The sequence below is a fragment of the Malania oleifera genome, chromosome 4, assembly GCF_029873635.1.
Source record: "Malania oleifera isolate guangnan ecotype guangnan chromosome 4, ASM2987363v1, whole genome shotgun sequence".
In the NCBI taxonomy this organism is placed as follows: domain Eukaryota; kingdom Viridiplantae; phylum Streptophyta; class Magnoliopsida; order Santalales; family Ximeniaceae; genus Malania; species Malania oleifera.
This window is the reverse complement of record NC_080420.1, coordinates 117,380,203-117,405,813: the sequence shown is the minus strand read 5'-3', so window position 1 is coordinate 117,405,813 and position 25,611 is coordinate 117,380,203. Positions and strand designations below refer to the sequence as shown.

At 35.7% G+C, this 25,611-nt stretch overlaps 2 protein-coding genes across 2 annotated transcripts; one reads left to right on the top strand and one right to left on the bottom strand.

Annotated features, from left to right (window-relative positions):
• The first annotated feature begins 14,318 nt into the window (after positions 1–14,318).
• On the top strand, positions 14,319–19,524 carry LOC131154369 (uncharacterized protein OsI_027940-like). The gene is made up of 6 exons (XM_058107085.1): positions 14,319–14,557; positions 15,490–15,676; positions 16,903–17,056; positions 17,150–17,187; positions 17,291–17,357; positions 19,189–19,524. Exons 1-6 carry the CDS (start codon positions 14,553–14,555, stop codon positions 19,296–19,298), a joined length of 561 nt encoding a protein of 186 aa, XP_057963068.1. The 5' UTR covers positions 14,319–14,552; the 3' UTR covers positions 19,299–19,524.
• Positions 19,525–21,258: 1,734 nt separating this feature from the next.
• LOC131153955 (heat shock 70 kDa protein BIP2-like) lies at positions 21,259–23,923 on the bottom strand. Its single transcript, XM_058106399.1, is given in 10 exon segments — positions 21,259–21,454; positions 21,456–21,479; positions 21,481–21,738; positions 21,949–22,031; positions 22,096–22,163; positions 22,416–22,472; positions 22,475–22,565; positions 22,567–22,658; positions 22,822–23,399; positions 23,714–23,923. Coding segments are annotated over 9 exon segments (1,083 nt in total). The 5' UTR covers positions 23,036–23,399; positions 23,714–23,923.
• Positions 23,924–25,611: the final 1,688 nt, after the last annotated feature.

The window sequence follows — 25,611 nt, the reverse complement described above, 5'->3', positions numbered from 1 at the left end:
AAATCCATCGTCTGTAGTACGATTGGCCTTCCTAACCCTGGTCTGGACTCCAAGGAGCAAAACTACCCTTCTCACTGGCTTAATAGACTGTCACGACACACTCTCCACGAGACCGTGTGGTTGCACTTATCATCCCACTAGCAACGGTACCGTGCTTTTAGAAATACTCCAGTCCATTAGGGTTCCCATTTCCATATTTCCATTTTCACATTTTAGTATTCATATTCTATTATTCACATTGCAGTATTCACATTCCAATATTCACATTTTAGTGTTCACATTTCAGTATATATTCCATTTCACGTATTTCAACATTTCTCAATAAAACATATCATCATTTCAAGGGGACATGTGTCTTGTCGACAAGGAGTTACCGAGAGGGCTATTTCAGGGTTTGAAATTCGTCGACGAAGGTTATGAGTTCGTCGACGAAGGTTATGAGTTTGTTGACGAAGGTTATGAGTTCGTCGACGAACTCCCTTCTTGAGCTCGTCGACGAAGTGACGTGTCTCATCGATGAAGGTAGGTGTATAAGTATGCTAAAATCGGATTTCAGCACAGGAAATTTGCACGTGGCTCTTCCTCTCTCTAGGTTTTCATCCCCTTCACCTTCTCTCCTCGATTCCGACCCCGTTCTTCGCTGGATTGATGATCTGAAGCTGCCACGTCACTCCTGGGAAGATTCTCTTCAAATCTCCTGGAGTAGTTTGTTGGTTAGATCAACTTGGGAACCATCCCAAAACCAGTATGAGTGGATTATTTAAGCATTTTTAGTATTACCCAGTTCATTTGAAGTCAGATTCTGCATTATATGCGAAAATACTGGGGTTTTGTGAAGTAAAATTAAGATATTATATTTTCAGGAATAGAACATTTTGGGACCCTACGGACAAGGGTTGAGGAGCCTAATGGGTGGTATTTCAGGAATCTAGGTAAAATGATATATGGATTATAATTTAGGATTTGTGCATGTGTGGATTTGGGGAGTATGTATATGATAATTATTTAGGTTAATTCAGTTGTTTGATTTGGAATATATACATGTGTTGTCTTAGGATGTTGAAATTATGAATGCCACACACATGGGATTGCAAATAGTAGTTAGTGCTCAGATAGTCAAGTAAGGGAGATATACTGTCACGACCTGCTCATTTTTCACATTTTTTTTTTATTATCAACATCATAAAATCAATACTACATATCCCACAATCTAGCTCAGCAGGTCACCATCCACTTGGACCCGTGGGTACCAAGGATATAACAAAACATACAGCAGAAGCCTAACCAGCAGAAAGTATAAAATTATATATATCTCATCATAATGTGCCCAATACATACCAGAGTACTATAATCATTAACTCTCAGTATATATATACATCCCAAAAATAGAATCTAGGGACAATTCTCACAAAAACCTAACTATCCCTACCAAAAACTTACCCTTCGCAGAGGGCAGATAAACAACACTAATTCTATAGGGCTTTCCCCGCTCTCCTATCCGGGGCTCCTGAAAAATGTATAAGATTTAGGGGTGAGACACATTTCAGTAAGGGAAATAAACTAATACTAGTGTGTGGCAACATGAGTAATTCGTGTTCAACATATATCATATATAACACATTTAGTACTGTTTCATCAAATATGGGAAAACATATATATATATATATATATATATATATATAAATCAACATGACAGAACATACTGCATTTTCATAACATATCTCAACTCATGTCATAATAATAATAACATAAAACAATTCTGGTAGGTTAGCTGGCTATTGTCATGTATTACCCCCACATGACTGGGTTGTGTGGCCTGAAGGCGGGACCTGACAATGCTTGGCCAACCATTGCCAAGTCGATAGTCTAGTCTGTAGGTCCGATGGGTCTACCTAGACTGGTCCATATACCAGGGGCGATAATAGCACACTTCTCGAACATAACCACATCGACCATCCAATCTCACGCCACTCTGTACAGCGGCGTTAACACAGATATCATGATCACGAGGACCATGGACACATAGCAACGGTACCGTGCAAGTGCTAGCCTAAACCAAGCCAACCAGGTTCTGATATCATATACATATACTAAAAATGTGATACATAAATATCTCATATCATTTATTTTCACATCAATCATATCATTTCACATATATACGTGTATCATGAAAATCATAGGCCCGTACGCCGGTATTACACATTTTAACATAGCACGACCCGTACGCCGGCAAGTCACATAACTCGGCCCGTACGCCGGCAAATCACATAGCCCAGCCCGTACACTGGCAAATCACATAGCTTGGCCTGTATGCCGGCAAATCACATAGCACGGCCTGTACGCCGGCAAACATATACATATATATATAAACATCTCGGCCCGTACGCCAGTTTTTCATCATAAAAATCCATATCATCTACATTCCCAAAAAACAGCATTTCACAACATTTTTACTCATGCCACCCAGTAGACTTTCCACATATTCAACATACGATCATTTTTCACAGTATTTTGCAAATATAAAACATATATATATAAACATATACATTTTCCGTAAATCAAATGATAACTATATATATATATATATATATATATATAAGCATTTTTCAAAACAGTACTAGCTTAGTTTATCCCCTAACCTGATTCCTGAAAAGTCCCTAATAAAATTGCCCCGCACCCGCAGGGTTCCTAACTCAACACCTTGAAAATGAAAAATCTCAGAATTAAAGTTCAGTATTTCGAAGCATACAATATTTTCCTCAACTGCCAAAAACCCAAATATTGGGTAGAAAGTTTTTACCCAAAAGCATTCAAGTTTAACACCTGAGGGGTTCCCTAACCAATACTCCGAAACTAAAAACCCCCAATATTAAACTTCAGTATTTTCATGCGCACAACATTTCTTATAACTAGCGCAAGACCAAATATGACTTAAAAATCCTTACCTGAACTCTGGGATGATTTCCAACTAGCTTTCTCCCACGATCCGCTCCAGCAGATTTGGAGAGAACTCCGCCAGGAGCGTCGTGGTGACTTCGGATCGTTAATCTGCCGACTAGTAGGGCCGGAAACGTAGAGAGAAAGGAGAGAGAACTGTAGAGAGAGAGAGGAGAGGGAGAGGCTTCGTACAAAATGATATTTCTCCCGGATTTTTCATTCTTATAAAACATGATTTCATCGACGAGCCCGACCTTCATCGACGAGTCCTTCACATATTTCGTTAATGAGACCCTGTATTCGTCGATGAAATTTAGGCTGCCTCAGAACCTCTCTCGGTATTTTCTCGTCGACGAAGCCCTATGTTCGTCGACGAATCTCTTAAGCCTTCATCGACGAAGTCCTGCTGTTTCCCCCCTTTTTCCGTTAGTCATTCCAAAGTTCAATGTCGTCAACAGCCTCCTTCTGTTTTTGGTTCCCATATCCCTTTTTCTTTTATTCTTTAACTACCATTTTATTCGGGTCGTTACATATACTATATTAGGAATTTTAGTATGATAGTCAATAGAAATTATATATTTTACTAGATTATTACTATTCGAATTATAATATTTTTGTATGGTAGAAAATACAGATTTAAAACAAGTGAGTTTATTTATTTAAATTGTGTGGCATGAGTTTATAGCAAACTAGTACAATATTTATTTAGTTTACAAATACCATGCTTTATAGTGTATTAGGCAAAAAATATCATGAAATAAATATATGTTTTATAAAATAATGATTTTCAGTATACATACAGACAGAATTTTTACAGAATATTTAGAATACCATGATTTATCAATTTTCCATGATACCATGATTTACAGTACATGTATAGAAACATATATTTACAGCATATTCAGAATACCATGATTTCAGTCAGATAATCAGATATATAGACATTAAATGTTCAGCCAATTATTCAGATTAGCATATCAGTTATACAATGTTTTAGTTATTATAAAATCATGGTAAAACAATAATATAAATATATCAGTTACATACGTATATAGTATCAGACCCTAATGGACTAGATTTAGTTAGCAAAACACGGTACCGTAACTATATTCAGTTTAGAGTGCAACTACATTGCTTAGATAGTACGTGGTGTTCAGCAGTCAATTGTGCCTACATTGTGGACAGACTCCCCTTCAGATAAGGGTTGAGGAGGCCGATCTGACTTACGGAGTTTAGTTGACTTACCCTGGTCAACCAGCCAGGATAGGTGGACGCATTCAAGCCGCACAACCCTATTATGAGCGGTTAAATCATGACTTTCAGTTATCCATCCAGGAAAATTTTCTCAGTTACTATATATATGTGTATATTCAAGTTTACAGAAACCATAGTTATACCTATGAATATTAGAAGTATTATGTTTAGAAAACTTATAAAACAGTTTATGTTAAGCAGCATAGGTATGAGCTATAATGAAATGTTATATGTGTTTCACAAATTAAATTATTTATGGTATTTCCAAATCAGTTTTATAATATGTAAACTCACTTGCCACATTAGTAATAGCATATTTCGTCTTACTAAGCGTTGTCTCATCCCAGTGATTTAATTTTTTTCAAATGATCTAGTTAGGCGAGCAGATCAGGCTCGTAGAAAGAGAGGACTTTTGTACTACCCTATCTGTAGGGTGAGTATTTTTGGGAAGTCAATTTGAGTAGTCCCTAGGTTCAATCGATAGTGTTTTTGGAATGGTTGTGTATGTATATTTTGGGAAATATTTTGACACCCTGGTATTGTATATATTGACATGGTTGTATGTATTCTACTTTCTGCTGTTTAGGTGGTTTATTAAGTGTCAGATTCCACGGGTCCTATCTGGTCCGTGATGTTGGTTTGTTTTATATTAAAAGGTATTAGAGCAGTAGAAATTTTACATTTAATTTATGAAAAAAAAAAGGCAAGAAAAAAATCAAGTCGTCACAACTGCTTCCCACGTTGGCAATATTGTCCCTGGATTCCATCCTAAAAAGCAATTGTGAACATCCATTAAAAGCTTAATAGCCTAAATATCAGCTAATACTACAATACTATAGACTTAGTCCCCTAAATCCACATTCCTACTACTGACGCATGTAGAAAACTCAACATTCTCATTCCAACTCAAGTTCCACCCTTCTACTTGGAAACAAAACTGTCGATGGATTACCATGATTTTCTGAACCTTTCGATCGATCCAGAAAAACACAGAAGTCTATCAATGGATTTTCTGGCTCCGACTACTAAGCAACTCTCAAATGTCTTATCCATATCCTAAACTCTTGTAAAGTCTAATCTACAAAACCTAGCAACCTAAGCTTTGAGCATTTCCATAACCAGGCAGTGTGAACCATATCACACTTCTGACAAGTTAAGGCTCTAATATCAACTATAACGCCCCAACCCGTTATACGGCCCCAAAGTGCTACTACACCTGTATAATACACTTGTCTCTGATAAACATACATATACAACTTGTAACGACCTGCTATTTATTTTCTAGTTCTGATTTTTGTTTTTATACTGTGAAATTTATAATGCTCTGATACTTACTAGATTAAACCAAACAATCAACCTAAGCAGCGAGAAGCGAAATTCATATAAACACAATCAAGAAAATATACAATACCAGAGTGCTAGAATGTTTCCCAAAATATACATGTATGACTGTTTCCCAAAATACCCTCAACTGGGCTAGGGCTATACATAAATATTCCCCAAAAATACTCACTTTACTGACAGGGCAGTACTGAAACCCCTTCATCTATGAGCCTGATCTACTCGCCTACCTGAATCACTTGAAAAATGTTAAAGTAATGGGATGGAACGACGCTTAGTAAGATGAAATATGTTATTGCTAGTGTGTGGCAAATTAGTTACAATATTATAAAGATCTGTTTCTATATAATCGTGTATAACTGAATCTGTAAATATAGTACAAATAATATAACCACCACCTTTCCTATGTTTCTTAACATATTCGTATTTTAGGTTTCTATAATAATTTTAATATAGATATACATATATTCCCTGTTTCTGTGAAACTGTACATACATAATAATAGTTGAAAACTTCTCTTGATCAACCCTCCTCAACCCATATCTAATGGGGAGCCTGCCCACACGTGGGCATGTGATCGACCTGTTACCACGTATTATCTAAATAGGTGGTTGCACTCTATTCTGTATATAACAACGGTACCGTAATCTATTAACTGTATCTGTATACTATATAATACATATTTATAAACAACTATTTGTTTTACCATGATTCTGTAATAACTGTATTAACCACGACGCTGTAATAAACTGTATCTATATCAACTGTGTTTCTGAAATCAACTGTAAATCTGTATGTCATGGTACTGTAAACTATATAATCATGGTATTTTGTAATTACTATAAAACATATCCACTGTCTGTATATTCTGTAAAAAATAACTCTGAAAAATACTATAAAGCATGTTTCTGTACTATATCTATATTCTCAAGCCACACAGTAATGTAAAACATATTATTCATAATTGTTAAACTGAATAAAGTTATGTTGTGAATAATAACCTGGTAAAAATGTACATTTCATACTGAAAATCATTATAGATCTTCCTAACATAACATATTTCCCTTACCTGATTTCTGTTAAAACCAACTACTGTGACGGATCATACACCCGCAGGGTTCACTCAACATCCTGAAAACCATATATTCCGTAACAAAATATTACTATTTCTACGTCTATAGCATTTCCTACAACAGCTGGAAAGTTAAATTTCAACAAAAAAGGTCTTACCCTGAATCTGGGATGAAATCCAACTTCGTCTCATCGACGATTCGCTTCGGCAGACTTGAAGAGAACTTCCCCAGGAGCATCGTGATGGCCTCAGATCGTCAATCCGACGTTCAATGAGTTTTACGCGCAAGAAAATGAGTTTAACACTATTTATACTGCGACCTTCGTCAACGAGCCACGTCATCTCGTCGATGAGGTCATGAAGGAGGTTCATCGACGAACACCATCTCCTCGTCGACGAATTTCAGAGTTTAGAAAACAGTTTCTCGGTATCTTCTCATCGACAAAACTTGTCTTCGTCGATGAGGCTCTCTTGTACCCTTATCGACGAATCCCCTGTGTTCATCGACGAGGACCTGATAAATTTTCTCGGGTCATTGTATCCCAAAGTGCTGTTACTGTTTCCATTTTTCTCCCTCTTTATTATTTAAATACCATTATTCTTCAAGTCGTTACACAACTCGCCCTAAATAGGGACATACTAACTATTTCATACTGATTTGAAATCTCACGCACAGCGGAAAACATAAACATTTACAGGGAATCTAATAGACACACCAGAGTTTCTAACTATATCCTCAAATACATACGATCATACTTAAAACGTAGCATGTTCTTACAATCTCCAAAAGATATTTTGAACTAAGTCTGTTACATATACAAACACTTACGTAAGCTAAAAACAAAACGACCCTTCAAGTTCCTTTAGCAACTAGGACCGACCTCTTGTATGTAACGACCTGAAAAATAATGGTATTTAAATAATAAAAAGAAAGGGAAATGGAAATAGGAACAGAAGGAGGATGTCGACTTCGTTGACGAACACTTCGCGTTCATCGACGATGTTGCATTTTGGATGGGATAATCCCGTGGAATTTTTCTGCTCCTCATTGACGAGGGTATAAGAGGAGCTCGTCGACGAGGATAGGATTCATTGACGAGAAGATGTTGAGAGAGGATTTGTGGAAACTTGAAATTCGTCGACGAACTTCCTACAAGACTTGTCGATAAGGTGATGTAACTCATCGACGAATCACGTAGTATAAATAGAGTTAAACGAGAATTTTCAATCATTTTCCTGTACTGAATCTCTCTTTCTCTCTCTCCTTATACGGTTTCTCCTCCTTCTCTCTAAGATTTTGGGCCGGATTTCCATCGGTTCAACGATCTGAAGTCACCATGACGCTTTTGGGAAAGTTCTCTGCAAGTCTACTGGAGCGGATCGTCGGTGGGGCTGAGTTGGAAACCATCCCAAATCCAGGGTAAGACTTTTTACTCAGTATTTGGTTATTTGACAATTGTAGAAAGTGTTATACGCATAGAAATGCTAAACTTTAGTTCTAGGGAATGCTGTCTCCAGGGTGTTGAGTAAGGAACCCTGCGGGTGCAGGATAGATTTTCTTAGGGGCTTTTTAAGAATTAAGTAAAGGGATAAGCTAAGTTAGTTCTTCTAAGAAAAGGTATGTATGTATAGCATTTGATTTCAAGAAAGTAAATATATTTATATATATGATTTATATTTGAGAAAACACTGTTGAAAATGATGGTATGTTGAATATATAAAAAACCCGTTTAGTGTGGCATGAGTAGAAATTGTTATGAAATACTGTTTTCTAGAAATGTGATTACGATATGGATTTTTATAATGGAAAATCAGTGTATAGGCCGAGATTTTTATATTTGTTTGCTAGCGTACGGGCCGAGCTATGTGTATGATTTGCCGGCGTACGGGCCAAACTATGGATATGATTTGCCAGCATACGAGCCGAACTATGGAAATGATTTGCCAGCATACGGGCTGTGCTATGATATGATTTGCTGGTGTATAGGCCGAGTTATGGTAAAATGTGAAATACCGGCGTACGGGCCGATAATTTTCATGATATACGTATATATGAAAAATGATATGAATGATTTGATAATTAATGGTATGAAATATTCATGTATCACAGTTTCAGTATATGCTATATGATATCAGAACCTAGTTGGCTTGGTCTAGGCTAGCACTTGCATGGTACTGTTACTATGTGTCCAAGGTCATCGTGATCATGATATTTGTGTTAACGCCGCTGTACGGAGTGGTGTTAGATTTTATGGTCGATGTGTTTTTTAAGAAGTGTGTGAGCGGCCCTGGTGTATGGATCAGGTCTAGTAGACCCATCAGACTTACAAACCGTACTTTTGACTTGGCAATGGTCGACCAACCATTGTCAGGTCTCGCCTTCGGGCCACACAACCCAGTCATGTGGGGGTAATACATGATAACAACCAACTAACCTACCATGATTGTTTTCTTATTATGTTATACGAGATTAATTATATTTATGGAAATCATGTATGTTCTGCAATGATTTGAAAGTATATGTTTCCCAGATATGATACAGACAATTATACTGATATGTTTATGTATGATTTTATATAGAACACAGAAATACTCATGTTGCCACACACTAATATTAATTTATTTCCTTTACTGAGAGGTGTCTCACCCTGAATTTATAAACATTTCAGTAGCCCCTGATAGGAGAGTGGGTAAAGCCCCGCTGATCTAGTAAGGTTGGTCTGCCTTTCGAGAAGGGTAAGTGTTTTGATAGGGTCAGATGTATTTTGTGAGATGACCCTAGATATCTTTTGGGTTTGGTATTGTGTACATAAATATACAGTGATTGTAGTAACTCTAGTATTGTGATGTATGGTATAATGAGGTGTTTATAATTTATGTTTCCTGTTGCATAGGCTTCCGTGAGGTATTTTTGACGTATCCCTGGTACCCACAGGTCCAGGTGGATTATGATCTATTGGGATTTGTGATATTGATTTTATTATATTATTAAAAAAATGTGAAAATTAAGCAGGTCATCACATTCTAGGACATGAAACAAAGGTTGTATGTTGGGGTAATACACTTCTCAGTAAGGTGGAAGATATTACATCAGTGTGCGATCACATGCATTTGTTTCAATTGAAAGCAGATACATATAAAGCATATTCTCAATATTGTAATATAGGAGATATATAGATATAATTCCTATGATAGATGGTTTAGCATCATAACAAATGAGAGTTCCCGAGGTTAGGGTAGGGTATAGACCCATACATTGTATGATCCCTCCGGGCGGTACTCAAACCTATGACTTTACCTATTTTAGTTTTCAAATCATAAATATGCATATTTAAAACACTATCCAACTTAGATACAATAATAACAAATTCCAACACTACCCCTTGGTTTCGAGTTATGTGATTTACTATAGTCTGGCTGGTACCACCCGGTCCATTAATCCACTAGTGGCCACTCCAATATCCAGCCAACTATCTCAATACCCACATTGAAAATCATATGTGTGGTTGCACTATATCCAATATATATAAAGCAATGGAACAACGCTTAATGTTGAGCTTTTTAAGGCTCTCTTATAACAGTGACCTTTTTAGGGCTCTCGTATAACGATGAGCTTTTTAAGGCTCTAATATAACGGTAAGCTTTTTAAGGCTCTAATAGTAACAAGCTGCGGTTTCAAATATCAATATACAATTTATGATAAAACGAATTAACTTGTTTCACATTCACAAATCACTTATATAGTTCCAGTATTTTCACAAATTCATTCAATCGTATTGTGGCATAAGCACACAACCTCTCGGTTTAACCCTCTTTGCGTATATAGCTCGGTATATAACCGACACTTGTTTTCCACATTTTTCAAATAGCAAAATGGAACTCCAGTTCCCATAGTTCATATACATATTTAAACAAATTTACATATTCCATTTCATATCATATGTCACACTCATTTGATCAAAAATCCACTATATAGCATATAACTCGATAAATATCATTTAAATGGAAAAACAAGGGTTTCAAGCCTCTCCTACGTTAAGCTTAATACAAATAAAGAATTTATGAAAAGTTCAGAGATTATATGCTAAAACCCTCATTTTTACCAAAATTGTAAAATCGTAAAACCGGTATTTTTCGAATACAGAAATACGAACTGCCCGGCTCCAAAACCACGAACCGAGTTCTTAAAACCTAAAAACCATAGAACAACACTTCAACATAATTCTATTTACTATAGATCTATCGAATTAGAAACTAAATTAGACCCTTGCCTCGATTTTGGGATAAAACCTAGAAGTCCTCAAAATGAAGATCCAATCTGCTATAATCATAGAGGTTTTTGATCCATGTAGTAACGTCAAATCACGAATTCAGGTGATGAACAACGAAGGAATTGAAGAGAGAGAGAGAGAAAGAGAGTTCGCCGGTTATAGAGAGAGAGAGCTTTTGAGATTTCTCAACCCTTAAGCAACCAAAAATGATATTTATATACCCCTTGACCCGATCAAACTCATCGACGAATGGTACCTTCGTCGATGAGACACAGAAGGCTCTTCGTCGATGAACCTCTTTCCTTCATCAACGAACCCTTGTTCGATATTTTTCCCGTCGGTCGGGATCTCTTCGTCACCAAGGCTCTGAATTTTGGCAACGAACTGCTGAAGGGCCTTCATCGACGAGAACCTTAGCTTCATCGACGAAGCCAATTAAATTTACCTTTTTACCCTTTTCCTTATTTTACGGGTTCAGGTCTCTACAATAAAAGTTTAAAGTATTTCTTTACCCAGAAAAATTTGAATGCGTGACAGAGAAGATGGTTGGAGCTTATCAATAATTATGATTGTATTATTAGCTATCATCCAAGGAAAGCAAACGTGGTGGCTGATGCACTGAGCAGGAAAACAACAGGAGTAGCGGTGTCAGCAATGGAGATTCAGCACCCCATCCAGATGGATTTGGAGAGGTTAGGCATGGAGCTAATAGAGGGGGATCACTAGACTTTCATTGCCAACCCAGTGGTACAACCTACTTTGCAAGAAAGAATTAAAGTCGTTCAGAAGAATGACGCAGAATTAGCAGAGTTGATAAAGAAAGTGCAAGACAGGCAGGAGGAGGATTTCAGCATATTAGATGACGGAGCCCTGCGATTCCGTAGCAGACTATGTGTTCCTGCAGATGTTGAGATTAGGAGGACTATTTTAGAAGAGGCACATAGATCTCTATACACCGTGCATCCAGGTAGTACTAAAATGGATCGGGATCTACGAGAATCCTTCTGGTGGAGCGGCATGAAGAGGGACATTGTTGAATTCGTGAAGCAGTGTTTGACATGCCAGCAGGTAAAGGCTGAGCACCAGAGACTTGCAGGGCAGTTGTAGGCACTTTACATCCCTGAGTGGAAATGGGATCACGTCTTTATGGAATTCGTGGTAGGGCTACTGCCAGCGCGACAGGGACAGAATGATATTCGGGTGGTTGTAGATCGATTGATGAAGACCACTCACTTTATCCCTATTAAATTTAGCTATTCTATGGACGGGCTAGCAGAGTTGTACATTTAGGAGGTAGTTCGCGCCCATGTTGTGCCAATATCTATAGTCTCAGACCGAGATCCCTGATTTACTTCACGATTTTGGAAGATCTTTTAGGAGGCTATGAGAACATAGTTAGCATTTAGTACAACTTTTCATCCTCAGACTGATGGGCAGACTAAGAGAACGATTCAGATACTTAAGGATACGTTACAAGCTTGCGTGCTGGATTTTGGGGGTAACTGGACCCAGTATCTGCCACTGGTGGAGTTCACATATAATAATAGATATCATGCCAGCATCGACATGGTACCATACGAGGCGTTATATGGTAGGAGGTGCTGCTCTCCACTGTACTGGGATGAAGTGGGTGAAAGGCGAGTTCTGGGACCAGAATTGGTGCAGTAGGCGTATGGTAAAGTCCGACTAATTAAAGACAGAATTAGTGTAGTTTAGAGTAGGCAGAAAAGTTACGCAAATACTTGCCGCCGGGAGTTAGAGTTTGGTATCAGAGCCAAGTTTCGATCTTGGGACCTGTGGGTTGGGGCATTACACCATTTATGTTGTTGCATTTGGTTTTGTTTGATCCTCTACACAATATACATATTCTGTTGTGCATTGTTTGAGGGGCATTTTTCACAACACATAATAATTTGCATGCTTAATCGCCTGATTTATGCTTTGATTCGTTAACATGCTTGTTAGTCTCATTTATTCTAATTGGGTGAACTAATTGCACTTATTGGAATCATCTTATAAATTATTTGCCTCTTTGTTAACCTCTACAATATCATTCCAATTGATGTTTGGATAGGGACGAGAACCCCACCTTATGGTGTTTTTTTTTTTTTCTTTTCCCTTCCTAGGCGCAGTGTGAGCACTCTCCCTTTAGCTTGTAGGGGTGAACGAAAGTAGGTGTTTGAACCAAGGGTTTGAAACACAAAGAGCAAACTTGGAATCCTTTCCCTTATTTTTCAAAATGCTATATTTTCAAAAAATGACTCTTCAAATTTGATTTTAAATTGTTCCCTTATATGAGTGATGATGAAACCCTAGTTGCATTTCAATTTTTTTTTTCTTTTGCAAAGATTCACATATTTTTTTTAATTTCCATTTTTTTGATTCCACATCCAATCAAGTATCTTCTATTTCAATTCATCATCTCTTTGATTGATTGAATGCACTCCCAATCATCATTAAAACATTAATTTCAATAAGTAGTTTCACTCCTAATCATCATCAAAACATTGATTTCAATTAATGGTTTCACTTTCAATCATCATTAAATCATGGATTTCAATCAGTGAATTTACTTCCAATCATTATTAAATCTTAGATTTTAATCAGTTGATTCTCATCTTAATCATTATTAGATCATTGATTTCAATTAGCGGATTCTCATCTTAATAATAATCAAACCATTGATTTCAATCAATGGATTTACTTTTAATTATCACAAGTCATGAACAAGACGTTAGGAGGAAAATTTAAAATTAATTTTGACCATAGCAACAACTTACCAAATCTTTTTTTTTTGCGCCCATAGTACTCCTAAATGAAACAATAGATTTATTTGGTTTGACAGAATAGTTATTCTTTGGTATAAAATGAAATATAGTTTAAATTTTTGAAATAAAGGAAATAGCTGTTTTTGGTATATTCCTAATTATTTTATTTCGTATCTATTCCTTATTATGAACTCATAAAGTTTTTCACATTCTTATTTGTTTTATAATAACTGTATAGTTTTTTATATAATTAATTGTAACTAACATAATGAAACTAATCTATTTATAGAAATATACATTTCCACAAATCAAACATAACGTGAAGATTTTTTTTTTCATAAAATCATTTTTTAATATTTAAAAGGAATAATAGTTGTTGCATTTTGTTTTGACCTTAAAAATTAACTGTTAAATTTTTTAATGGCATCGTTATTATTCAAATATATATTTTTTTCATAGAAATCACATACAATGGATTATAAAAATGTTGTATTCCATTTAAAGTTTGAATTTATACGAAAATATTATTATTTGGACATGTTATTATTGATGAGGCAAAAAATCAATACTATCTGTGTCAAATATTAATTGTATATAAAATTATTTTTGTTGTTAATTTATATTAATTTTTTATTTTCATATTTATTTTAATTTTTGTTCTTTCTTAATTTTCATATTTTCAAACGGTGCTTGAAAACTGATAAGGGGAGGAATGCCAAAAACCAACTACCCGACCCGAAAGATGTGTAAACTAGGGCAAATAGATCCGACTTGATCCGAGATGGACCTGCTTAAAACGTCGACCCCTACCCGTTCAATCAACGCGAATCATCAAGACCTAGCTGTTTAACTCTCGAGCTTTCTGAACTTAGGGTTTTAGTCGAATTCGCCTTCCGTCCCAACACCACCATGAGGTGAGCTCTGTTTCCTTTCACTTCTACCACCCTGCTTCGGATCTTCTCATCTCATCTTGTCTGACGTTAATCGTGCTTTGTTTAATTTTTTTATTCTTTGTCCCTATTTGATGGGTTGTATCTGTATGCATCCACTGTCCAATGGTTATATTACTGTCATTACTGTAGTTGTAAAAATTATTTGTGAAAGTTATAGGGATTTCGGTTGTTGGGAGCATTTTTCTTGCGTTTTAAAGAAGAAATTCTACGCTTTTAGCTTTTTACAGCAGCGAAAACTACTGGGGAAATGAGGCGAATGATAGCGAGCCGTAGGGTTTGTGATTACTTTGGTCTTTGCAACAGTTGTCGTGTAGTCGTATCTGTTTGAGTTTATCGTTTTCTTGTTCGGAACTCGTTAGAAACTGATGTTTTATTTTGATCTGCCATTATATTTTTCCAAAAGATGTAAGGAATTGTTGAAAATTATGGTTTTTGCATAGAGTGAGAGGACTACAGGCCCTACAGTTTTCGCACTGTAGGCAGCTGGTATTAATGATAGTTTTCGAACTCCTATTGAGCGTGCATTCATGTGAATCATGCAACAACACATTATTTACCATCCTGTCTGTGCGAGATTCTAATTGAACCATTTGTTTGTTTTGCCTATGCCAAATAAATACAATATTTGGGCCTTCTGGGAATCTAGAATCTAGATTGAAGTTCTTGATATGTGTGTGCTGAAATGTTGGCAATATTTTGATCCCTCTTTTTGCATTCGCATGGATCATTATTGATTTGTTACAGAAGTGAAATATTGTTTCAAAGAAAGTTTAAACAATATAAAAGTAGAAACTGCAAGATATTATCTAACATCTTTGCCTTTTCATTTACCTTTCTGTCTTCAAATACACATTGCTTGATATGGTTTTGTAAAATTGGTTCAAACTGTGTAGTCGGCTCCCTGAGGTGAAGTGGGCTGAGAGGTTGGACAAGGTTTATATTACCGTTCAGTTGCCAGATGCAAAAAATGCTAAGGCCAATCTGGAGCCAGAAGGAGTTTTTAATTTTTCTGCTACTGGTGGAACAGAAGACCACTTTTATGAACTGAAGTTGGAACTTTTTGATAAGGTGAATGTGGAGGTAAGGGATCAATTTTCTTTGATTCTCATTGATGTTCCCTGGAAATTGGGATTTGGTTAACCCCTACTATAGTATTTCAGATTATTTTTTGCTGTAATTGAAAGAATGAGCTCAATTTCCACTGCTTGCTTTTCACCCATGCACAGATATGGTTCTACTACTGTCTTGTATGTATCTGAACATGAACTGATTTGTTATTAACCCACCTTTGTGTATTTCATTTTGGTTAAAGGAAAAATTGTCTATATTTTGTTTTAGTAGTAACTTTTGCCTCCCTCGGTCTCTCAAAGTGCATAAGCTGGTAGTAATCTTTAGTGTTTCTTCCAACCGTAGCAAAGACAATTCTTTGGTTGGTTAGGGTTAAGGTTTTAGTTTTTAGAGGTCTTAGTTCTTGGTGTAAAGGTTAGATATTTGGTTGAATCCTTTCGACTGAAATCAATAACTGAAATTAGAAAAAACTATCTGCGCAGGTTTCTGAAAGCAAACTGAGCTTGCTGGTGGCTTTGACAGTCTACAACTCAACCTTTCTAACTTATTTACTGTTAGAATCATTGGTTTAAGAGTTTTCCTTATTTTACATGCTTCATATGATTGATTATGGGCTCACTTGTTGTGTGCATGTGCTAATGTTTCTAATACTTCCGAAATGGTCCAGGAAAAAGTACTTCTCATTCACATGTGTTCAAGCTAATGCTTTTTTGACATCTGAAATGGTCCATAAATTTTAAAAATTCTGACATTTGTTTATAATGTAAATTTGGTCCAATTTTTTTGTCTTTTGGATGTTTGGCCTATAAACAAAACATTTTAGTTCTGGGGGCCACAGGGCTTACAAATTGTGTGTTGATGTTTAAATTTTTAGAGTTCTGTCAGCCCCTGAATTTTCTTTTTCAGTAGCTTTCGACAGTTGGATCTCTGGAAACATACCCATGGGAAAAACACTTCAATATTTGCTTCGTTTAAAGATTGAAGACATGTTTACAGCCTCTTCCGAAATTCTCATCATGGAACCTATTTTCTTTTTTATTTCATTGCTTGAATATTGGGTTGTACGAAGTAGGTCCATGTCCATGCATCACGCTTTCGCCTCATGTTATAGAGATGCTTCAGTAGTACACCTCATCAAATTGCCAGCACTATTGTTCTTTCGTACAATTTTTTCCTTTTGTTTTTGTTTTTTTTTTTAAAGTTAAAAATATCTGCTCACAAAATTTTGGTTGTATCAGGAAAGCAAAGTTAATATAGGCGTTAGAAGTGTATTTTGTGTGGTTGAGAAAGCAGAGAAGAAATGGTGGAAGAAACTATTGCGTGCAGATGGCAAGCCACCACATTACATAAAAGTTGATTGGGACAAATGGGTGGATGAAGATGAAGATAATGGTATCCTCTTTTTTCAAATAATTTATATTCCCTTTACCATATGTCATTATATGAAAATTCACAATTTTGGGAATTAATATGTTGTTTGAGCAGGCGCTGGTGACTTGGATTTCGGAGGGATGGATTTCTCAGTATGGCATTTCTTTGACTATTTTTTTTTTTTTTTTAAAGTGTTGCTTTCTTTTGGAACTCATGTTAATTTTTAAAATTAATATGAACTGCTGCCTTTTTCAGAAATTTGGTGGTATGGAAGGCATGGGAGATGATATCATGGGTGATCCTGAAGATAGTGACGATGAAGGTAGTGAATCTCAATTCTTATTGTGATATATATGTGCTTTGATAATGGTGTATGCATTTAGTCTTATCACTGGTGGGGTAAGTTTTTGGCACTGAGTTGGGAAAGTGAAGCCATTGAGCGGAATGTCAGGTTGTGATTTGCCTATGAAAAAAATTTCAATACATTGTTTTGTTGATTCTGAATACATGATACATAAAAATTTAACAAATATTTCAAAGTTGTTTGAAAGAGGAAGTGGTTTAAGAATGTAGTGGGAAACTTAAAATTTTAATTCTCTCTGTGTGTTTTTGGGATATATATCAAGGACTGATAGGTTAAAAAAGCTTTCCAATATTATGAATTGCATTTTCTATTGTTATTTATTATATGCAGTGGATTAGATAAACCATACATTATAAATGAGATGGGAATGGAACAGGTATTATATTAGTATATGGTTCGCAAAAAATGGGTGGTGCTTTTCTAAAGCAAGTTGACATAAAAAAGGACTGCCATTCCAACCTTCTAGATTTGGAAGTTGGAATAACTATTCCCAATCTTCCCGAGCCATTCCATTTTTTGTCAGAATAGCTGTAATTTTCCTGTGTCCATTTATCTTATAGTAGCACTTTTTTTTTTCGGTGAAATATTGTGTTATTATAGACTAGTCCATTCTCATCCCATTCCATTCCACAAACTGAATACGACAATAATCTGTCTTTCCAGTCATCTGTTATCACAATATGTGCATGGTACATGTGTGCATTTTTTGTTCAGGTTGATCTTTTTGCCATTTAAAGTATTGGCTTCTCTTTTCTTTGTTTTATTATTAATGTTGTTGTATGGTGGGTCGGGGTAGGGGGTTTGAAGGATCATGTGATTTGCATGCATAATGTGTGATACATGCCCTCGTGAGGTATGGGAGGTGGAGGCTGGGGTAGTTTGTGGTTCACACATATTATGTGTGGTACATGCCCCCACGAGGGTTTTGAATCTTTACATGATGCATGTCATCATGCTGATTGATTTGTTTGCATGGGCATCATGTGAATTGTTGGATTCCTAAGCAAAGAGAGTCCCTTTCCCACCCCACCAGAGGAGAGAGAATCCTTCACCCCAGCAGATGATTGGAGTTGGCAGAGGGTGTTTGTTGAGTTCATAGATCATATTGCAGGAGTAAATCTACGTACTTTTAGATTGAAGGAGAATTGCCCTAATGTCTAACTGGTATTGTTTGGAAACAAATTGGTTTCATAAATTGGTCCTAGGGTTTCCCACTCAATGATTACGGAAAAAAATCATCTTTCCCCTTTTTTATTGGGGTGATTTGCATTTTCCTCTGTACCTCAAAGCTAGTTGGTGTCTGTACCTGTTTTGAAAACAAGTTTTTCAGGAGATTATTTTTGATAGACGGATGTATGAGCTGTTGCTCCATGCACTCTGCTTGTGTACTGCCCTTATAATTGAGCCTTGGCATTATTTTTAGAAACAAAATTGGGTTACCTGTTTTAACACTTAAATCACTATTTATGAACAAAATTATGAAAGAAGGTAGAGCATTGACAATACAAAATCATTTGAAGTGGTTGCCTTATTATTCTGTTTTGAAATAGTGGTCAAATGCCCCAATGACAGGAAGAGAGTTTGTGAGAGTGCAGAAGGAAACTACTACTAGCATTCAACCTCTTTTGAAATTTAAATTGGAGTTTAGAAACTTCATTTCTAGTCTTCTGAATTTCTATAAATACTCGAGCAGTGGTTGGAGATTCAAAATCTACAGCTGCATGTACTGGGATCTTTTCATTGGTCTTGTTCTATTGTTTTAACGGGATTTCTTTTCATTCCTTTGTAGATCAAGAAGTGACAAAGCCTGATGGGCAAGAAGCAGAAAAGAATGAACCGACAAAAGTAGATGGACAAGAAGGATTTGGAGGGAAACCAGAAGCTGCTTCAAGCACATGAAGATAATCGATACAAGATTTTATAGCTACTGCAGAAGGGCTGCAGAATTTCCCAGATTGTGATTTTGCCCTGATGCTCGCGTTCTCCCAGAATTGAAGTTATATCCTATTGAAATGCTTGTTTTAAAACTAGTGTGTTCTGGCTCACGGGAAAATATTTTTATGCCCCCAAGTGGCTGATGTGGCTTGGTTAATTTTATGCATATCCATCTCAAATTAACCATGCATCATTATTTGGTTCTTTTCTTTGTGCATGTTTTGAGGCATACCTCCGTTTAATTATCTTATCTTTGGTATTAAAGATCTACAATTGATGATATCTACTAGTAAATTGTGTAATTTTACTTGCTGATCAGGCGACTCTTGGAGATGCGAGAGGATGTTTGCTAGTTTTTCATGGTAAGATAATGGCAACGCATTTTCAGATTTTTTATTTTTTTGAAAATTTCTCCAGTGGAATCTTATTTTGACTAGGAAAACTACCAATTATTTTTAAGGTGTGATTTGAAGTGGTACTAATTACCTTATTTATTATTGGAAATAAAAATCGGAACATGTTACTGTTTTATGATTAAGTGTGCAACGTATTCATAATGCCTATCTTTATATTTTTGTTTGGCTAATGCAATCAGTTGGGGTGGGAATGGAATGAAATAAAAAATTAATATTTAGGGAGTTTAGTGTAGTTTATGTGTGGTTTTGGATTATGGTACATGTGGTTTAGGGTTTTATTTGTTATCCTTAAAAAACATAAATTATAAAGAGGCACAAATATAAATAGAAATTATCTTATTTGTAATGAAATGTTAGATCAGGTATTTGATTCTTAGCTTTGAAACTAGATAGTGATGGTACTCAATTTGTCACTTGAAAACAAATTGAAAATTACAATAACTTGGTAATGAGACACTCAAGAACTTAGAAAATTTAAAGATAGATTAGGTAGAAGAGTTGGATCTTTTCTAGTCTCTCTCTTTAGAGAATTAGCCTCCTTGCACGGACATAGGAGAAACAAGATACGAATTTAGAATAAGGAGGATAGGACCCTTGGACAGGTCTATGACTCCCATTTGACAATGCAGGATTACACCATAATTTAGAATCTTGAGTGAAAAGTTAAAACAATTTCTTGTAGAAGTAGATTCTTTTACTTTCAAGCTTCCTGATTTGTGTCCTATATTTCTAATGCTTTTGGTGTCATGAGCCATCCTTCCATCATATTATCAAATTATGTCATGTTATCCTTTTATCATATGATCAAATTATGTCATGTTATGAATCTGAACTTTTTTAGCGGCTATAATTAGTTTCTTGATCCCAATTGCCCATATCTTCATTAACTTTTGTTGTATATTCATCTATTGATAAATTTACTGTTATATATTCATCCATTGATAAATGCACTTCAATAAGGACATCAACAACATTTATTGACTTACTTTTTTAATTAAACTTTTGCTTTTTTATTTTCATGAAAACTGTAGATTAGTCCTGGTTAGAATTGTACAATTAGTCTCTTCCTATTAGTTACTATTCCTTCAAACTTTTCATTTTTTATAAGCCCAAAACCATGACCAAACAAGCATTTTCTTCTCAAATTTGATTGCACTAAGATGGTTTTCGTTGAAATAATTAAAGAGCCTCTCAATAAGCTTGTAGATGCCAAATTTGATAAGGTTGGAGGAACCTTTCTCTTGATCAATCTCCATCCCAAACAAATGTTGATTTCAAGTCGTTGGTTTTCTTTTGTAACTGTTGGGCATATTGTAAATGATTGATTTATCAATAGTAGAGAAATATTTTTATGCAAAAGGCTAAGGGACTAGACTCAATAGCTTTCTACACTCCATTTGTGAAGGTGGAGATCAACCTTGAGCTTTCTCATGTGACAAAAGTGAGTTTACTTCCATGCAAGCGAAAGGAAAATTTGTTTCTGAAATAAATAAATAAATAAATAAAAGTCATTTGCTAGGTGTTTCACAGTTCATCATTTGGTTCTTCGTAGAACTTTCATGGCTCTTGTCATAAACTTGCTTTATCACAGGATTACACACTACTTCCAACTCATTCAACTTGTCATCAAATTCATCTTTTTGTGCATTCTGGTTATCATAGAGCCACTTGAGGGCCTCCTTCAACGCACTCTCCATCTTCTCAGTCATTCTTATCTGCAAGCTTGTCTATCATCGATGGTTTGCTGCTTGTTGTAAATGTAAGCTTTAAGCTTGTTTCTGGAGTCAATCCTTTCCCTTATTTACCCATCTTCCTGAGCATATTCCTCTCCTTCCTTCTGCATCCTCATGATCTCTTCCTCACTGAGAGCCCCCTTATCTTTTGTGATTGTTAGAGATTCTGACTTCTTGGCTGCTTTATCCTCTGCCTTAACATGTAATATGCCGTTTACGCCCACCTCGAATGTAACCTCTATTTGGGATACTCCCCTACAATAAAATTTATGAAGTTATATAAGAAATATTAATTACATGTTCCCTCTATTTTTACATAACTAGAGTTAAACCAGTGTATTGTCACTTCTTTTTGTACAAGGTTTTTGGGCAGCTAGAAAATTTGGGCAGTGCAAATTTCTAGTAAAAAAACATTGGTTGATTTGCAATATTTTCAAAGCCGTCATTGTTCCAAGTTTAACTCACCTGGGAGCAGGTCGTATGCCAGATCGGTCAAACTGCCCAAGCTCAAGACTGTCCTTTGTTAAGGCTCTCTCACCTTCATAGACCTGAAAAATGTACCTCAAGTGAAAAAAACAAGCTAGAAATGCATTTGTAATGGCATTAACCAACAAGAAATGCATTTGTAGAGGCAGTTTCAATTCCCAGGCTCAAGGGAGTACGATCAAGCACAACCATCTCTGCAGGAAATGAAATGACAAAATTCCATTTCATATTTCATGTGCTTTGTCAATTTCTGATTTTTAAGGATTGAATCTAAAGTGAATGCATCTACTAACAGAATGGAATTGTAACAACGGCCGATTCAAATGGAAATAGAAAATCGCATTTCAAATTTCAAGCAACTTGTAAGTTTTTGGTTTCAAAAAATCAATCTAAAGGAAATGCATCTACAATCGGACAATGGAATTGGACAGCCACGGTTTTGTTACCCTTGATTTCTTCCCCAGCATCACTACCAAGGATTCCTCCTTGAACTACAGAAAGATGCAAACATCAAAGGTACCCCCTCCAAGATCATAAGCCAGAGTGTTCATCTCTTCCCCTTTCCTGTCCATTCCATAGACAATAGCCGCCGGGCGCCGCCGTTGGTTCATCAATTATGCGAGCCACGTTAAGCCCAGCGATGACGCCTGCATCTCTAGTAGCCTGCCTCTGTGCATCATTGAAATAAGCTGCAAAAACCAACACAAAGAACCCTACATTGAAACATGGAAATTAAAGACGGAAGAATCGCAAATATGAATCAATGGAAAATCTAAATCCTTCAATTTCTCCTAGACTTAGTTTGTACTTCCTAACATATATATTGAATAACGAGATCGAGAAATTAATTACCAGGAACAGTGATGACAGCATCTTTGATTTTCTTCCCCAAATAGGATTCTGCGGTCTCCTTCATCTTCCCCAATATCATGGCACTGATTTCCTCAGGGCTAAACACCTTAACCTCACCATCTCGAATCTTTACCTGTATATAAGGCTTCCCATCTTTGTTCACAACCTTACAAGGCAACAACTTGATATCCTTTCTGAACCTCTGGACCATCATACCTACGAAACAAAACCAGTATCTATATAATTCAAAGAACAAATCCTAAAAAGAATCACAGTTAAACCAAAAAAAAAAGAAAGGAATTTCACTTTCTTTGTTCCAATGAGTCGCTTAGCACCGAAGATGGTGCGCTCCGGATTGAGAGCCGTTTGATTTTTGGCGGCCTCTCTGACCAAACGCTCGGTGTCGGAGAATTCAACCCACGATGGGGTGATTCTGTTTCCTTGATCATTCGCTATAATTTCCACACGACCATTTCGATACACACCAACACATGAATATTTAGTCCCAAGATCAATCCCAATTACGGTCCCGAGCTTCAAAGACTGCTCAGAAGTTGCTGCTAATCCCACCAAAATTTCTTTGCCCAAAAAAAATAAAAAAATAAAATCGATAAATAAAACAAGGAGGCAAGTAATTCGAAAATTGAAAGTATAAACTACGTGAACCAGCTTTTTCTGTATTCCTACTGCTGATTTCTGTGTTGAAGAATTAAAATTAATTGGAGGCTCTGTTTTCTTAATTTGAAGTTCCAGACAACAAAACATGCAACACCCAGAAATTTTCAGTCCCTCTTCTTTTGCCACACTTTCTCAAGGACCAAACAGAGCAGAAAGGATACTCGAAGACTGAGCCCAAAACCTATCCGAGCTTTAGTGATTGAGAAATTCATACCTGAAAATAAGAGCAGCAGAAACACCAAAGCTTCGTTCTTGCCCGCCATTGTCAAATTCCCTATATATAATTTGCAGTTCTTCTCTCTAAATCCCTCAACCTTCTCTCTGCAGATCCTCTCCTTTTTTCTAAATGAAGTTGGAGAGATACATTTATAGGAAAATTGTGAAAATTCTAAGTTGGAGAGATCACTTATGAACTATAGGAAACAATAGGTTATCATCTTGAACAACATTTATATAATGGGCATTCTATTCCAAAACTCACCTCTACACCAGGGAAAGTAGGATGAATATAATTACTGTGCATGTCCAACAGATCAACTCCTACGGGCATGGAAATGATTCGGGATCTAGTGTGTATAGGCAATGTTACCAAATGCTGCAAGAAAAAACCAAACCGCTTGGCTTAACAAGAGCTCACTCATCATGCAAATGAGTAATTCACAAACTAATTTTAAGGTTCGTCTAATAAGTAAGCCAAACTTGAACGTGTTCAGTCTCAGCTTATTTCTGATTGTGAGCAGTAGATACTATAAAAAACATAACTCACAGCCAACAAGGACAAATTGTAGATATTTATGAAGAATTTTTTATTTTTTTTAAAAATTCCCAACGCTTGTTTAGACTTTTAAGCTTGAGTTTTTATTTATTTATTTATTATTATTTTATAATAAAATATAAAAGAACACGGAAAAATTTTCTCAGTTTAATACTTACGTAATCTCGTAACTTGGTACTGTGAGATTTGCCACGCGTCAAAACCTGATAGCTCTAGTCATTTAAATTTTGCAGTATCAAGTTGCGAGATTCGCCACGCGTCAAAAACCTGATAGTCCTGGTTATTTAAATCTCGCAGGACCAACCTACAAGATTTACCATGCGTCAACCAAATTTAGGAATGCGTGCACAACACGCTCCAATTCAAGTAAGCTTGTTCGCCTATTGCAGGTTTTGATTTTTTAAAATTTCGTTTGGATGTCTTGAAATATATACATGCACATATAATGGACTTCACTTTTTCATCCTTATAGGAAGATCCGTTTGAATAATATATTTAGAAACCATATCCCATATTACTAAAAATAAAATTTTATTTTAATATAATTACAAATTTTAAATGTTGACCTTAAATTTTAGTGTCACTCTTTTGAAGAATTCTTTTTCTTTTTTTTTTTTCAAATTGAAAAAAATTACAGCTATGATGAGAGAGCATTGTGAAAATGCGTATGAGTGTACATGGGAACCCATGCTTTTATTTTGGTTTTAAATTTTCACCCACTCTATTCAATCAACTTACTTACAATCGGTTGGTCCCAATTCACTCGTTGACATTGTTAATTCAATTACTCCCAACGTCAAATGGAAAAGTCCAACAAGTGCTCTCTGACGTAGAAAAATTTTAAATGCTGCTTTTTCTTTTTCTCTTTTCTTTTATTTATTCACTACCTCAACGATATGAGGATTATTTAGGAGCATTTTTATTTTGACACGTCTCATATTTTAATTAAAATATAAAAATAATTTGCCTATATTTTCACTAGCTCTTGATTATTACATTTTAATTTGCTCTATTTTTAAAGTTATTAACTCGACAATTTTCAAGTTGTGTGCTTTGATATATTTTTCAAAGTTATGTTTCTCAATTTTAAAACATGCGAAGTGATAATTCATTGTAAATTTTATGTTTACCATTTAATTTGTTTTTAATACTATTCTAAAAAAATATAAGTAAATGTTTGATTTTGAGGTTTTCCTCAGCTTATATTTTTTTACAAGAGTAGAATTGCTTGTATGATAGGAGAATTGCTTGTATGATAGGTGATAACATTGTGTTTCATTCTAAACTATCATGCACAACTTTCATTCACATATACATGTTGGGGAAAATGAATAAAT

Excerpts from the sequence above, each read along its gene's own strand:
- LOC131154369 (XM_058107085.1), top strand. Across the intron at positions 17,057-17,149 it reads GGATGAAGATGAAGATAATG|GCGCTGGTGACTTGGATTTC; the intron begins GTATCCTCTTTT and ends TTGTTTGAGCAG. Across the intron at positions 17,188-17,290 it reads TCGGAGGGATGGATTTCTCA|AAATTTGGTGGTATGGAAGG; the intron begins GTATGGCATTTC and ends TGCCTTTTTCAG.